Genomic DNA, 17,956 nt, shown 5'->3' with positions numbered 1-17,956 from the left:
TTTTCATTATTTGTTTTCATAAACAGTGAAAAATGTCCTGAAATGATTCCATTTCAAAAATTTCATATTTTTGAGATAATTTGAATCCGGTTCGACAAGTCATGATGAGTCTTGAGTCATGATTTTCAAACAAAAAGGCATGTACGGCAAATCTTTGCATTTTTTTTACAAAATTGACCATAGATCAGGAACTAAAGAAAAGTACATCCTAAAAGTTACCAGAATTAAAGTTTATAAAGTTTCTTTCTTAAAAATATTTTATTAAAAAATTTCCGCGAGTTTGGGCATAGATTTTCCAGCTTTTCTTTATGAATTTCCCCGACGGTGGAAAATTTTGTGGAAAACTTTTTCCAGTTCATATTTGTTTTGGATTTCTCAGAAAATTTGCTTAAATTTTCACAAAAAAACTTTGTTTCTACAATGTTTCGTTCTTGAGTTATGATTTTTCAAAGAAAAGTCTTATATGGCACATCTGGACATTTTTCACAAAATTGGCCATAACTAAAAAACGAAAAAAAAGTGCATTCCAAAAATTTCAGTGATTGAAGCTTATAAAATTACCTTCTCGAAAAAACTTTTTCCAGTTCATTTTTTTTTTTTTGGATTTTTGAGAAAATTTGCTTAAATTTTCATATAATAACTTTGTTTCTACGATGCTTCGTTCTTGAGTTATGATTTTTCAAAGTAAGTAGTGTCAAGGCAAAACAAAAAATGTCCACCTGAGTTTTCCGGAAAAATAGGCGACCCTGTATTTTTCTCAATTTTTTTATTCATATATCCATGAGCCCTGCCTGTGGAAAAAGTTTCATGAAAATCTGAGACCCTTCGGCCCAAACCCGTACGGTAATAAAAAAATTCCCTGTACCATCAAAATATTAGATTCATAGAACTAGTAGTTTATTTTTAATAAATCATCGAAAAAAGGCCTTTTTAAATTGTCACTTTTAAGGCTTCACAGATAATCTCGCTTTTAGGTGGACGAATACTATTTTGAAATCTCACATTCCTGTCCATCATATTGGAAAGCTCTAGAAAACTTGAAAGGAACACGATTCTCTTGATTTGTTCTTATTGCGTATCTATTCTACACGCAGCGAACTGGACTATAGAATTTCATATATTTTGCCTTAAGAATGATGGAACGATTATTGCAATACGAAAGCTGTATGTATCGTTTTAGCATCACTCCACATTAAGGCGTCGATAGAAAAAGGGAGTGCTCACGAGCCTATTAATCGTAAGGTTCTTGGTTCGATTCCACGATGACTTGACACAGAAACATCATCCTCTGATTCGCGACTACGAAGCTGCTGATGTTTTCTTCGGTTTTCTGTGAGAAAAACAAGGAGAGATGTTTTTTGCTTTTTTTCACGTACACGATGACAGTTCCTTACGAGGTTTTCCGTTGGTGCGAGTGCTTTGTGGAATCTCTTTTTGCTTCTTAGTCGCGAATTGCCTGTCGAACAACAGGAGTGTTGCCAAAATAGTTAACCTATTAAAAGACGTATGTTTTATATGTTTCTCAGTACATTGATGTTTATGCGCTCCTTATCGCAGATAAAGAAAGTATTGAAAGGCTCAATTATTACTAATGCATGCTTTGTTGCCTAATTCCAATAAATTATTGAGTTGTGTTAAATCTGAACTGCTACGGCAAATGAAATGTTATATGTTGTTAACAAAATGTTAATAAAATCTTAAATTTGTTTTACCAGATTAGGATGATAGTGTTGTCTTATAACACAGAACACCTAGATATAAGAAATGAATGTAATGTTTGGAATGATACTAATAAAAATGATACTTAAAAAAAAAAAAAATTGAGTTGTGTTTGACTTTTTCTTTAATTCAAATTGTGAATAATAAATACACCGCAATTGCATATGGTTTCCTGACAACTTTGTCCAGTAAAAAAAGTGATTGCCGAGGAAATCAAAGTGCATTAATTTTAATTTGTGATTTGAAGCATTGAAATTAAGTATTTTCGAGTGCTTTATATACAAATCGAAAGTTCAATAGTGCATAAGTGATCGGTGCGTAGTTTTTGTGAAAAAATTGGAATTGGAGCGGAGAATTGGATCGTTTAAAGTGGGAGTTTTTCTTAAGCAGTTCTTGTGTTGTTCTATTCGGCAGCTCACGAATGACGATAATTTCGTATGCATTTATTTCATTTAATGATTAAACCCATGTTATATAATATTTTTGTGAAAGATGAGATTCACAAGGAAGATTATAGTTCAAGGAATATGTTGAGTACATTGAAGTTAACTCTTGTTCCGTAGATAAATTTTGACAAGGACGATAAGTTAGTGCTGCCGAAAATACCCTCAGGGTGCCGAAGCCATCATTTACCCTATGTCTTCTGAAGCTTTTAAAATGTTTGGTGGCACTTGATCCCCTTCTGAACGCAGGTACTAAAGAAAAAAGTTACTGCATTAAAAAAAAAATGATTATAATTTTTACTTCTCTGGGCATAGAGTATCACCTTACCTGCCGCACGATATACGAATGCGACAATGGCAACTTTGGCAAAGAAATCTTTTAGTTAATAACTGTGGAAGTGTTCATTGAACCCTAAGCTGAGAAGCAGGCTCTGTCCCAATGAGGATGTAATGTCAAGAAAAAGAAGAAGAAGATGATGATGCTCTACAAACTCATAGCTGGATCAGGTATAGCAATACCTTAGGGGGCAGGATCCGTCATTGATTTTGGAATTTTCCAAAGCAGTTTTTTCGTATTATATCAAGAAAATCGACACGAAAATATGTTCATTGTATTCTATTCTCCAACCGAAACACAGCGAACACATTTTCATCGAATAATTTTTAGTTTTGAACAGAAAAACTGTTTTTGAAGCTGATTGAAGCTGGTTGATGACGATGATCACGGCGACGAATCCTCGAACGTTAATAATACATATCATGAAAAAGTTTTTTTTTCTATATTAGTTCAAGACCCTAATCAGTCATCAATAGCTTTCTCAATAACACAATAGTACCTGAACTGATGAACAATACCTTATTTTGGTATGACACCAAATTACAGTATGCACAGATAGGTGCAAGTTATTCGTTCCGGCTCGAATCGTAACCAAACGCTGACTTTGATTCTGATTTCCCTGCTTCGCTTCAAATATCAAATTTAGTGGACACGAGTAACTGACACTAAAGAAGACTGCAAGTGGTAGTCGAAATACGCGTGTCTGTCAAAGATAAGCATTTAGGGTGGAATTAAAAGGTACAAGGTACTCCAATCTACTTTTAAGTTTCTCTACCCCATCAAGAGCTGAATGGAATATCGTCGATGGGGGTGACAATGGGTATAAGGGGTGTTCATAACGGAAAAATGTGATTTAGGAAATATTTCAGCTAATAACGCTGATATTACTAAAACTAATATATCATATGTTAGGAACCATATTATTACACGGAATTCATCACAAAATTTATTTTTAGAAATAGTAGTTTTTGTTTACTATGTCAATAAACTTGTATGTTGAAACTAGATAAAATTTACAACAATAAATTTCACCTGTGCAAAGTATCACGCATGTAAAGTACATCGTTATATTAGTAGAAGGTTGAGAGTATTTTCATTGCACTTCATACGTATTTTCCGGAATCTATTTGATTTTACCACAAAAAAATATTTTTTTTTAGGTAAAATGGGGCGAGATTGGGTCAAGCAAGAACGATAGTAAATTAAATTGCAAGTCAACTTTTTTGACATTTTACGGTGCCGGGTATTCTCTTTTTTCATTAAGATGTGTTTTTTCTTTCTAAATACTTTCTAAATACAGCATCTCCGAAACATTAAACAAGTCTACTTGAGAATTCCGTACATTGAATAACAATTAGTTCCTAGAACGTCACTTCCTAGAATACCCTTTTCCTCGAACAGCCCATTTCCCCGAAATTCTTCTGTTTCCAAGCGTTCTAAAGATATTTTCAAGTAACTTATCCGCTCAATAGACGAAATAACATGATTGTTAGAAAACTGGCTTGTTTTTATTTTTTGGCTCTCATACAATTTGTATGGAATGAAAAATTTCAGTTAAAGTTCGAAGTAGATTTTCTTAAAACTGAGTTTTTTTTTCATTGACACCCCTTTGCTTCAAACCCTCTCATTTTCACGCCAGACTACGCAAGTGGCTTAAAATAGGAAATTAGAGACCTATTGCCTGAAAAAGAGACTTTAAAAGATTCAGAAAGAGGTTGTTAAGAGTCGTAACAGGAACCAGGAAAACAGAACGAAACCTATTAGAAGCCAGGAGTTCAGGCAGTTCCTTCTTGAAGAGTTTGATTCTTGAGCAGGTATTTCAAGATCCAAGAACTTTTTGGAATTACGTGATTTTCCCCAGGAATTTCATCTGCAATTTATTAAGATAAAATGTTTAGATGTTACTCCGAAAATTTCCTAAAGAGTTTGACTAGGGAATTTTGTTTTGGATGCCTCAAGAATTCAATTTAGATTCACCCAAAGAAAACCACAGAAACAGAATTTCTTCAGAGACTCATCAGAATTCCTCCTGAAATTCTTTGTGATTTTTTTCAAGAAAGTCTCAATTCCTCTAAGATTTTATCCAATGATTAATCAACCTTTCTAGGGATTTCCTATAAAACTGTCTTTGAGAGTTAATATAAAATTTCAACTAGATTTCTCTAAAGATACCTTCAGCAATTCCCTCGAAGATTTCTTCTAAGGTTTCTTCAGAAATTCCTCCTGTCATACTTATATTTTCTCCAGGAAAATGCCAATGAATTATTTTGGAATAATAAATCCGTGAAGAACTTCTAAAGAAAATTCTGAAGTTATCTCATATAAAACTAGTGGACGTATTAAAGTCACTATCAATCATCAATGATCTCTGAAATAACGCCTGAACTCTTGAGTAAGTTGCAGAGGATTTCCTAGATAATTTGCTAAGATAAACTTAAAAACAAAATCAATCGAGTCTCGGGATAGCACTTTGCAAGATTTTCTAAAGGAATTTCTCGAAAAACATTGGAAACAATCTCTAAAGAAGCTTGTGTAGGAATTATCGGAGGAATTATTGGGAAAATTGGTATAGTATTAGCTGGTGTGAAAGCTTAAATAAACTTTCAAAAGTTGCATTAGAATTTTTGGGAAAACTTTTTTTTAAATGTTTGGAAAAACTGCAGGAGTAATACTTGGATGAACTGCTGAAGAAATTTTTAAGTAAATAAATGTTTTTTTTTTTTGAAGAACCCTTAAGAAATTTTGGGTTTCTGGGATAAATTGTGGATGTATTCTTGAAGAAATCCACACGAACAGAAGAAATTCTTGCAGGCTTTCTTGAAAAAAACCCACAGCGATTTTTTTTTTTCAAAAATTCGAAAATAAACCTTTGAGGATTTCCTCAATTCTGTAGCAACCTGTGGAAATCTTAGAGAGATCTCCTAGAAATGCAACTAGAGAACTCAGTTGAACAGATAGTGAAAAACATCTGGTGAAAACTCAATGATAGGAAATTACTGGAGGTAGTCGCAAGGAAACCTGGAGCATATTCTGAAGAAATTCTTCTGAGCATCCTTCGTATAACAGAATTTCTGGGAAAATTAGTAGATAAATCTCTAAAACAATTTTAAAAGAGATCCCTGAAAGAGACCCTGGAAAAATCTAATTAAAAATACTATGATAATTCCTGAAGCTATTCTTAGGGGAATCTGAGATAGAATTCCTGAAGAGCCTGTTGGACCCTTTATAGTCACTGAAATTGCTCTGAAGCATAGTTTAATTTATTTTACAAGCTCTCTGCTGATCTTATTTTTTATTTTTTTAGCTAAATCGTGGGTAGGACAATCCTTTGAGTGTCCTACCCAGGTGTTTTTGTGCATAGTACATGTCCTACCTGTCCTACCCACTTCCCGCGCCACTGAACTAAAGTATTTTAACCTTCGGGCTGTCGCGCTGTTGTACTTTGTACATAACGCCAAAAATTAAGCATAAGAAGATGTAGAAGATATCTTAGAAGCACAACTGGATAAATCAATAAAGTTATTGAAATAATCTTTGAAGGAAATCCTGGGAGAATCCGCAAGAGTAATGGGAATTAATGAAGGTACATATGAGTGTTGGACTGCTGAAATGATTTTTGGAGTAACTTCTTTAGGAGCCCATCGAAGCATACCTTGAGGAAGGACCTTAAGAAATTCATCGAAGCATACCTCGAGTCCACTGAAGAAATTGCATAATGTATTGATTTCTCGAGGCATCCCTGAAGGAGTCTTCGAATGTATTCCCGAATCTCTGGAGAATCTTTCAAACTGGTTTTTGAGAAATCTGTGAAATAATAGTGGCGATGCACTTTTTACTTGTTTAATGTATCTAAAACTGGCAATTTCGTAACATGTCGAACATAAAAATTCGATACTGAATTATCGCAATTATCTACTTAAATATCGAATGTTTGCTGAAATGCAAGACTTTCTATGTGTTGGATAGGTTGATTCGAGGTTAAGGAACAATCTTGTAGAAATATCTGAATCTCCAAAGGGGTTTCATTGTAGAGAGTGATCAGAAAAAGTAATTTTGGAGAGCATTCAGTCTAAAATCAAATTAAAAATTAAAAAAGAATAGAAATTGTAACTATAAGAATCTTTTTGGAGACGTGGATCAGAATAGTGACCAGATCTTTTTCATTTCTTGAAATAATATTTCTCCGAATTAAGTGTCATAGAAATTCGTATCAGAAGTACCATAAGAATTTCATCACATTACATACTGAAATCGTACTAGCATTCTCACAATTACTTATCCAAAATCTTTGCTGCAATTGCTAGAGAATATTTTGGAAATTTGGACATTAATATTTAGAGAAAAACAGTTCTCGCAAATATAACCTCACTGTGGTCTCTATAAAATGTATACCACATTTCCTTCAAAATCCATGCAAAATTACTTAAATATTTTTCGCCAACGTCCAAGTGAAATCTCTAAAAGAATAAATCCGAATTCAATCAAAACTCCCCACAGGATTTTCAATAGAATTTCTATCAGATTTAGGAAAGCGCTTCCATCACTATCATAACAGAATGTCTTTTGAAGTGCAAAAAATAATACTAATTCACATATAAACGTTTGTAATATTGAAGAGAATAATACATTCGCTCGCACAATGAAAATGAAGAAACAAAAAAAAAGCGAAAAGTGTCTTATAGTACTGCCCATGTTTGCATGGTCGACGTAACCACCAGCTGTGCTAGGAAAATGTGATTTTGTTTTCCCAGCTGTAGTCTTGAATCTTTCAACAATTTCGGTCAAACAATTTGTGCATTTGCTAAAGATTGAAAGTTGACTGGGGGAGACTTTTAGATTGATTTCTACTTTTGTCGGCTGCAAACGCATACGTCGTTTTATCCGTCTGATCAGTGAGTATGATGAACGATTATATGGATGAATTCACGTTAACACTAGGTCACTGTCATAGCGACCAGGTCTATGTGGTCATCCCATTTCGCAAAAAGAACGTTTCGCATACGGACGTTTGGCATAATGGACGTGTATGCGAATCGTCTTTATGCGAAATGTCCCACCCTCGTTTATACGCTAAACTATGCAACTAAACACGCAAATATCACGCCATTTTCCTCTTATAGTTCAAATGATTCAGAACAAATGATGCTAATCAATAAAAAAAAATGCATTTTAATCATATTTGCGCGTTACGTCGACTATGCGAATATGGATAAGGAATATCGAGTAAGCGAGAGTTGGCCTGGCCATTTTTATATCGGTATCAAATCATTGATGTGCTACCAGAATTAATGCTGACAAGAAAATATTGGGAGAAATTTCGGTATTTTCAAGATGCTTTTCAATTTTGGCTGCAAGCACTTAGATTAGATAAGATTGGATTAGAAATACTTGAAATGTTATAACTTCGTTTTCTCGTAAGGAGAGCAAACAAGTAATTTTGTCTAATTTTACCATTTTGTCAAGTGTCGTCAAACAAAGCCAAAAAAATAAACAAAACAAGCTATGTCAGACATTTTCGATACAATGCACTTTTACACATCATGTCAAAAAAAAAAATGATAATACAGTGGGATTCCGTTTTTGGCATGCTCCATTTTTGACAACTCCCGATTTTGGTAACAAAATGGATCCGTTTTTTTGGCAACATTTTTGAATACCATTAAATTTGAGGATCTTTTCGTAAAGGAAATATTCTCGATTCCCTGGGCATAGAGTATCTTCTTACCTGCCACACGATATGGACATGCAAAAATTATCAGTCGGCAAAGAAAGCTCTCAGTTAATAACTGTAGAAGTGTTCAAAAGAACACGAATCTGAGAAGCAGGCTTTGTCCCAGTTGGCGTAACGCCAGAAAGAAGAAGAAGAATCTTTCATAAGGATAGGACAAAAAAAAAAACGGTTACAGAATGATTCCGCTACCGTCAAAATTTGTTTGGTAAAAAGGAGAAATTTTACTTGAGTGCTTTACTTTTAAAGTCCGTACTTGGCTTGAGCCTGACATTTTCAAAAACAAAAGTCAATCTGGAGGACCAAACATTCGTTTTAGCTGAAAACTTGATCGATTGGTCACTTGCTGTTGGTGACTATTCGATCAAGTTTCCAGCTTAAATAGATGTTCGATTCTCCACATTTGTTCTGGAGAAAATTTGAAATTTTTCGATTAATGTTTACCTTAGTTTTGATTACTTTTAAATTTTTGTTTCTTATCTAAAAATAATGTTTTATTTTATTGATAAAGCAATTCTACTTCAGGCTCATACTGTGAAAATAACGCAACAACATGAAACTTCATTCTTTTTTTTTGTCACATATTTCAAAATTCAAAATTAGTTTGAAAATTGCAGAATTCTGTAGCCCTATAACAATGTGTTTAAATGGATTAACCACAAGTTCTGCACTCACGGAAATATTCATATTTTTTATAAAACTCGTGAAATGTTCTAAATTTTACTATCACGGTATCAAAACTTGGATTACTATCGAAGTTGCATGTTCCTCAGAATGTTTTAAAATATGTTCTGTCTTAATTTTTCAGATTTGTTTCCAATACTTATTTCATAAAATAATAACAATTTTGTAAATCAAACTGTCTTATGAAAAATGTATGGTAAAATTTTCTTTTCTATTATTTTTACATTTTCACCAATTTTTTTCACTAGTAATTGAGTAATTGTTTCCTCTTTGTCAGAGATTTTTTCTGATACGATCCAATATTCTATTCAAGATTTCCAATCAAGGATACGGGCCACATGAAACAATCAAAATGTTCCTAACGAACTGTACTGTGGATACTTCTTAGGAGATTCTTGGTTTTTAGGGGGCTTCTTAGAGATTTCAAAGGATTCTTGAAGTTGCCTGATGATTCCTAGTGGACACTGAAAGGTTCTTGTGGGATCATCAGAATGTTTAAATCGTTAGTGGGGATGCTGAGTGAAGTATGAAAATTCCTAATAAACTCCAAAGATTTCTAGGGCGTCCTGTGGATTTCTAAAGAGATACTATGGATTTTTAGTGGTGTTTTGAGTATTTCTGGCGAAATCTTGGAAATTTTGAAAAGGTTTTCAGTGGAATTTTTAAAATACTAGTGATAACTTTGGGAAACAAATTATTATTAGATTATTAGATTTAATTGTTTTTTTTTTGTATTCCTACACAGTTTTAAAGAAATGTCCAGTTTTTGAATGAAGATCACTTAGGGTCGATGTACCAATAACCGCATAGCAAAGAACAGATATTCGTATAAAATCGAAACCAGCGGCATTATTTGTACATCATATGCAAGCTTTTTATGTTGGTTTTGTAAAAAAATATGAAAACTACAAAACCTCATATCATAGCCGCTTGTGCCACTATAGGAACACATTTGCTTATGGTAGCACTGTTTCTAATTTTTGTTCCTATAGTAGCACTAGCTTCACGGCGTAGGCAAAATACTAATCAAAACCGTACTTTTACAATAATTTTATATTTTCCTTCAAAGTGTGTATCAAAAGTTTTCGATTGACCCAGAAAGGTTCTTAATTCATCAATTATATTGTTTAATACAACAAAATTGTTTCTGTTACTATAGGTGCAAGGGTGCTTAAAGCAAAACTATTTATTTCGATCATCTTTTGAACAAAATTCAGCGTTGTATCAATGGTATTTAGATAAATAGCTCCTGAAGTTCATGTCAAAAATTTTTTTGCAAAACGGTCGTAAAAAGCCACTACATAGTGCGACTATAGGGGACTGTATACAAAAGAACACCGGCCCTATGTGATTATAAATTTCACGTTACCCAAACATACAAATAGTGTCCATAAAGCTTATAAACATCATTGAAGTCATTCGAGCGATAAGAGGTATATAAACGTATGTTACAACTAATTTAGAGGACTATAGATTTATAGCATACGGAAATCGGCTTCGAAGTAGACCGTTCCGTAGTCTCAATGATTTCATAAGGATGATATAACAACATTCTAATGATGTTTTCAAAACCAATAATTGAAAAATGGTTTCCGATTTTGGCAGCTAGAAATTGCTACTTTGTTGCCAAAAAACGGAATCCCACTGTAATAGTTTTCATTAGTTAGGTTTAAATAAAACAAAAAATGAGGCCAAAACTCGTTATGTTAACGGCCATTGGATCAAATACAATTTTCACAGGTATAATTTAAAATGCTCTAAGAAAAAATAAACAAATATAATAATATTAGGGGCCCAGATAGCCATAGCGGTAAACGCGCAGCTATCCAGCAAGCTGAGGGTCGTGGGTTCGAATCCCACCAGTCAAGGATCTTCCCGGGTTGGAAATTTTCTCGATTTCTAGAGTATCTTCGTACCTGCCACACGATATACGCATGCAAAAATGGTCATTGGCATAGTTAAGCTCTCAGTTAATAACTGTGGAAGTGCTCATAAGAACACTAATCTGAGAAGCAGGCTCTGTCCCAGTGGGGACGCAACGCCAGAATGAAGAAGAAGATAAAAATATTAGAAAAGTATATTTTTCGTTATCAAAGTCGTCCCATATTTTCTGGATTACTTTTTTTTCAATGGATGTGATGATTGAAATAAGACTAATCAAGGAATAAAAAAGATACAATATGCTCAAATTTGTATGGAATTGCTGCATGATGCATACGTTTTTCTTTTACAAAATCGAAAGATGTAAAAAACGGAATCGTACTGTATAAAACAAATAATACTGATAGAGTTTGCAGTTAAAATCAATTTTTCCCGCTCAAATAACGGCTATAACATATTTAAAATTTAATTATAAAGTTTGTTCCAAATATGAACCTTGACAGTTTTGATCATGCTTGACGTTCATTATGTCGACAAAAATGCCACAGGGCATTTAGTTTTAACACTGGGGTTGTTCCTATCTGACATTGCGGAAGGGACACGGAAAACGAAATATACGCAAAAATGTGAGTTTAAACCAGAGGGTGCGACAAAATTTCAAAAACAAAAAAAAATGTTTTATTGATCTTAACCAACGAAAATCATTTATAAATTGAGTAAACATGGGTGTTTGGCCTAAACTTAAGCTACTATAAGCTAAACTTAAGCGTTTGGTGTCAAAATTGGGTAGGATTTAAACCGAAGGGAAATTTAACCGAAGTAATCTCCGCTTTATTTTTATGAAATGCTCACAAATCTCACTCATCTGAGTTCTCACTAGAGTCACAACAATACTTAAAGTCTAACCGAATTTCTCACCATAGTTTATTCAAAACTAGCCGAGTAGTAAAGTCCGCATCTTCCAAGCAAAGTTATACTGAAGATGTCTGGGATCGATTCCTAGTCGGTCCAGGATCTGTTTTTGTAATGGAAATTTCCTTTATTTTCTCGATCATAAAGTATCACCGTGCCTGCCACACAATATATGAATGCGATGAAGACAACTTTGGCAAAGAAAGTTGTCGGTTAATAACTGTGGAAGTACTCTTAGAACACTTAGCTAAGAAACAGACTCTGTCCCAGTGGGGACGTTATGCCAAGGAGAAGGATAAGACCAAATACCCACCAGAAATGGTATATATTTTAATAAAAAGTGTAAGTCACTTTCTGTTTCCTTTTGAAACATCATAGAAGCCGAAAATCACTTCATACAAATCATCAATAACATCATGCTATTAATCTGTTTTATAATCCTGTATATCGGAGTACACCCGATTCTGTTTTTGCACGGATTTTTTTACACGACCGTGCAAAAAAAGTTTCCATACAAATTTTTTTGCCAAAACCTTATTTTTACATGAAACGTTGAGAAATGGTGTTACTTTTTTTACACGGTTTTTGAAATTTTGAACTGAAAACTTTTTTTGCACGGTACGCATCCCCCGTGCAAAAACAGAATCGGGTGTAATTTAATTAAGAATTGGAGAGAACTCCACCGTCTTCCTTTTTGCACTGTGATGTGCAACTATTTTGCTCGAATGACTAATTAAGAAGACGTACGCGTTTCTTAAAAGATTAATTTGGCATACCAGGTGTCAAAATGGGTTCAATCAAATTCACTATTATTTGTGTTATAAATTGACATCCAATCAAGAGACTCGAAGAAGCTAACGATAATTCCTCTAACTTGTCTAGCGAGCTAAGCTCGCATCATCCTCAACCCACAGCACCCCAGCATCACTCTCCAAGGTCACCGTTCATCAATATTTGAAACACAGCACTGCCCCCAATACGCATCGTTAAACTGGAACACCAATCCCCCAAACCCCAATCCAATTTCGAATCTTCCGGTCTAGCAGATGTGGCTCACCTTTTTCAACATTTCCTCCAGTGACTCCATATCGAGATTGCAATGCAGATTGTTGTTCAGCATCGGGTTGGAGCAGTAGAACTGCTTGGAGTGCAGCAGCTGTAGCTTCTTGCTGCCGAAGTCCTCCGTATGCTGCTGATGAAACTGCACCAAAGACACCTGTGCCGGAACCGGAACCGGAGCCGCAGCAGTGTGAGTCGTGGTCGTCGTCGTTGTCGTTAAGGACGTTAACGTGGCTACGGCAGGTGGCTGGAAGTGCTGATGCTGGTGCTGGTAGCGCTTCCGACCGGGAACCGGAGTACTGCGGGCCGAATTGTACAGGTGATCTACTAGAAGCGAGTGGCCTCCTTTCGGTGGTGGCGTCTCCAGCAGAAGCAGAATCGTCGACAGGTCCATTATAGTGGCCGCAATTGGGTCAATCTTTGTGACTCTTCCGATATATTGCGATAGCGAAGAACAAGCGGTGGCAAAGCGTAAAACAAGTTCAAAGCGAAGCAACTGGCAAGCACGGCAAACACTGAGTTACACATTAAAAATGCCCGAATTTGGCTGCGGGGGAAGGTTTTACTCGGAACGCACTTTCTGCGTGAGGGAATTTTTCACTTTTAAAACACTATTCTCACTTAAATTTCTTCACTGCTTCACAACTTATATATTGCAACATTTCGTTTTATATACGGTCGTTTTCCCCTACAGCTTTAAATGCACCACAGTAGGCTTCTCCTTTTCACTTCACAATCGCAGTAGCACAAGGACTCGCAGTAGGCTGGACGTGAACTTCAACCGAGACGAAACCGATCGCAGGCAACAAACGGCCAAGTGCAAAGTAGGCAACGGAAAACGGAAGCAAAAGCGGTGCACAAAACTCCGACTTCGAGTGATGCAATGTGTCCCTTCGAAGGGAAGTATTTCCCAAAGCCAAAAAAGCAAAACCACCAAGCGGAAAGCGACAGACACCCAAACGGGGATGTTCTTCTTCTATTTCTTCTGGTCTCTTCGGTTTATCTTTGTGTTTCTTCAAACAAATCGCCAGGACCTCCGGCCCCGGGGAATTCACACGTTGTCGAGGGCACGGAACACGAAAACGCGATTTTTTTTGGGCTCACAAGAATGCTCAAGTCCTACTCAAAAGGCCCCACTCGGGGGGGAAACGGTGGACAACTCACGGAAACGCACATCCGATTCGATCGACGGCCAACCCATAACTGTCGGTGCAGTGTTATCTTCGGTTGGCAAGCTGCCAGGACGAAATCCAGGATAAAGTGGCCGTTGGCTCCCACGCGGGACAGGTGAAGGAGAGTTTCTCTCTGGATCTCTCTCGCTCCGTGAATTTCCCCCGGGTGGAAAATGGCACGGAGTAAACATAAACAAAGCGACTTTCGTTCTCGGAGGGAGGAAACAGTTGGGCGAAAGGAGAGAGAGAGCGAGATCCGAGAGCCGAGAGCAAGGATAAAGTTATCCTGTGAAGGAATGTGGTTTGGTAGGAAAGCATGGGCTAGAGGTAAAATTTCCCTGTTTTCCAGCGGTGGCAACGGTGGAGTGGAAGAGGACAAAAAGGGAAATTTAACTAGAATGGTGTGAACGCAGCAGGCCATGGCTCATTCGGCGTTCGACAATCGTAGGTGGCTGGTACGCGGAGAGAAATTGATGACCGAGTAGTTTGTGTGCTTTCGATGTGTTTTTGATAAATAATAATAGATAACAAATGTGAAATTCAATTCTTAAAAATAATAAAATTTCAAGAAATTTATTTCATAAAAATAAAAATCAACTTAATCTTACATTAATTTTGTCAAGATTTTCAGTAAGTGCGATATTGCTAGCAGGTGAATATTTAACTTGGTAAGCCGAAAACGATTTGCTTTGAAATGTTTCACTGTATCTCGAGCAGATGTTTGCCAAGCTACATCAAATATTTACCAATGCAACGAAGAGACACTTGAGCAAGGTAAAATCACAAGTTTGGTGAATACAACTGTGCTGTTCTGCGAATTTCGCTTTCAGGAGTGTGTCAGTTAACTTGAGATGGATCGAAGCAAATTGAAATAGGTGTGACAAGCTGAAAATATAAGTTCTTGTAGCGATACAGTGGAATTCCGTTTTTGGCAATCCCAAGTTTTGGCGTCAAACTTGATCCATTTTTGGCAACATTCTAGAATACATTTTAATTGTAGTATATAATTCCAAGTATCATCGAGTTTTTGGCTTTCGTAGTTTGAACAGTAGCTCAGGAATCCCATGTTCGTCTTTTATCTTTCCAATAAACACATCGAACTATTAATGTTCCCATACGCACTATTTTACTGCGGAATGGTGTTGTAATCGCACTTTCACTGAATCAGCAAAACAAACTTTTAATATTCGAGATTCAGAGGTTAACACGGTCTCCAAATAGCAAAGGTTACACACTAACATTTCTTCTCCAATCCCACCTGACTACAAGGACGTGGCCGGTGCCGTTATTGACCCTGTATAAATAGAGGCACTGAATCATGCACACTGAAGAAGATTATGGCCAATTCCAGCCGAACTTCTAGTTGATTCTTTGTGCATTTTCACTGACTTCGGTCAATCATGGAATAGCAACCATTGATATGTGTAGTCAGTCTTAGCCAGGCCTGTCCAACTTATTGAACCGCGGGCGAAATCTCAGCAACAAAATTTGGTGGCAGGCCAAATTTTTGCAGTCAATTTTTTTATCAAATCAAAATCAAAATTTTTTTATCAACTAATTTTTTCGATTTTATCAAAAAAATTTTTTGTGGACTACATTTCTAAATTTCTAAATTTCAAACTGATACTTGCTGCTTAGCACCTTGAAAGTGGAGTCCAAGTATTGAAAAGAAAGCTACTAAGAATTCATTCAGTATCCAACCTGTCTCTGAAAGGATTAAAAAAAAACATGTCCTGAATTCCTTTCGAGAAATCTGCTCAAAATTTTACAAGAATTTTCAAGATCAAATGAAAATTATGCGCAACATTTTGGTAAAATTGTTCAAAACATTTTATCAGAATCTGGTTTAAAATTTGTTTTGTAATCCTGTCTAGGAATTCTACTTGAATCCTGCTCAGAATTTCATTAGAATCCCACCTAGAATTATTTGAATGCCCTGCCCATGGTTATGTTCCAAATTTGATTTTATAAAGGATACTGTCCTACACGCTGTGAACTAGATTATCGATATGCATACATTTTGCCTTATGCAAGGTGGAACGGTTGTTGCAATACGAAAGCTTTATGTATCGTTTTAGCATCAACCCGCATCAAGGCGTCGATAGGCGCGTGGTGTACGCACGTGCCAAACGATCGCAAAGTCCTTGGTTCGATTCCAGGGTGCCGCGAGAACATTGTTTCTGTTTTCAAAGTTTGGTTTCATAAGGCAAAGCTATGAACCTCAACTCGATTTATTGTGGCGAATTTTCATAAGTGGTTCCTATGTATTTCGATAGTCCATTTGCCTGGCTGTAGCTTCTATTAAAATCCTGCCCAACATACATGAGAATCCTGTACATGCTTTCCATAATACTCATGTGAATGATTTTTTTGAGAATCATGTTTATGACTTAACTAAAAACCTTTCCAATATCATAAATAATCCTGCCCAGGATTTCCCAGAATTGTGCGAAATTGTTTATGTGAGAATCAATTGAGTTATTTTTATCAATTTGTTCTACAGCTTTCGTTGAAGCTCGATGAAAATTCTGTTTATGTTTCTGTGAAGAAGTGTAAAATGTGCTTTCTTATTACGAATGTCAAAACTTCAACTTCAAGCTAAATTTTTTATGTAGAACAGTTTCAAGTGATATTCAAATTCAGAAAAAAGTGCGTAGAATCCAGCAACATCTCTTCTTTCAAAAATCGTAGTTCAGTTTGAAAATAAAATTAAAAAAAAAGAAAAAAAAATTGACTAAGTTGCTCTAATTTCAAATTGGTAAAACATTCAACGGGCCAGAGACAAATCTTCAAACTCTTCGCGGGCCGGGTGTGGTCCGCTGGCCGTACGTTGGGCAGCCATGGTCTAAGCTAAGCAGCAATCTCTACTGAATTCTCAACATCTTTTATCATGCATTCATACTGAGTGAGCAGCCCACTCTAGTCTGTCGGGTTTCCTATAGATTGCCTGCACAACACACAAGCATTAACATTCAAAAGCTGGGAACGCTAACCAGTCCACACATCAGGTTACGACTCTGTTTGTGGATTTTGGTAAAACACCTGCAGTATGGGTATCAAAGTTCCGAAAGCTGTGTCAGAAATTTTTTTCTATTTGTTATAGTTTCGTCTGATCAACGAGATCAACGCTGATCATAGTTCTCTGGAGTAACCATTCTTGTTTGTTGAAGAATTTATTCTGAGACTTTTCAAAAAATTCCTTCATCAAAGTATCAGCTAAAAATTCCATTGAAATCTTATAATTTCGCTCTTGAACAAGTCATTAGGGTAACTGACGCGCAACAAATCTTTAAGAAATTTCTCTGACCAACGTTCACGTTTTAAACAAAGGTAGGACAAACGTTGACAAATATTTTTTGCAGAGTAAAGCTAAGACAAATTTTAACCCTTATGGAATTCCTGACTGGAAATTGAAAATAACCCTTTTTGAGGGACTCGAACGCAAAGGGATGTAAGTACCATTTTGATCGGTTTTGAGTGTAGTTAAGGGAGTTCTACTCTTTCCATGTCTTCTTCTTCTTTCTGGCGTTACGTCCCCACTGGGACAGAGCCTGCTTCTCAGCTTAGTGTTCTTATGAGCACTTCCACAGTTATTAACTGAGAGCTTACTATGCCAATGACCATTTTTACATGTGTATATCGTGTGGCAGGTACGAAGATACTCTTATGCCCTGGGAAGTCGAGAAAATTTCCAACCCGAAAAGATCCTTCGAACCCTGAATAGCTGCGCGTTTACCGCTACGGCTATCTGGGCCCCCTACTGTTTCCATGTGTTCTAACGATATTTCCAGATGATTTTTCCGCGCAACAAGAAAAATAACACAATTCCTAGAAATATTGTTTTTTGACTCCCATACAAATTGTGACAGGTACCAAGATAAGGTCTAAAACATGCCAAACAGGAACCAAGAAAAAAAAACGAAAAATTAAAGGAGCCAGGAGATAGGAGTTTGATTCTTCGTTGCATCAGAGCAGACATTTATCTAAGATCTGAGCATTTTTGAGAATTCTTCGTGATATT

General features: G+C 36.0%; 1 protein-coding gene across 11 annotated transcripts in view; it reads right to left on the bottom strand.

The window, feature by feature from the left end:
- Positions 1-13,973, bottom strand: part of LOC5571891 (uncharacterized protein CG43867) — a 534,531-nt gene extending 520,558 nt beyond the window's left edge. For all 11 annotated transcript variants that reach the window (XM_021849045.1, XM_021849048.1, XM_021849052.1 and 8 more), the window contains exon 1: positions 12,762-13,973. In XM_021849045.1, the coding sequence (XP_021704737.1) occupies positions 12,762-13,157 (396 nt within the window). In that variant the 5' untranslated portion in view covers positions 13,158-13,973. The remainder of the gene's footprint in view (positions 1-12,761) is intronic.
- Positions 13,974-17,956: the final 3,983 nt, after the last annotated feature.

Source organism: Aedes aegypti, chromosome 3, assembly GCF_002204515.2.
Source record: "Aedes aegypti strain LVP_AGWG chromosome 3, AaegL5.0 Primary Assembly, whole genome shotgun sequence".
NCBI lineage: Eukaryota > Metazoa > Arthropoda > Insecta > Diptera > Culicidae > Aedes > Aedes aegypti.
This window is presented reverse-complemented; position numbering and strand designations above follow the sequence as displayed.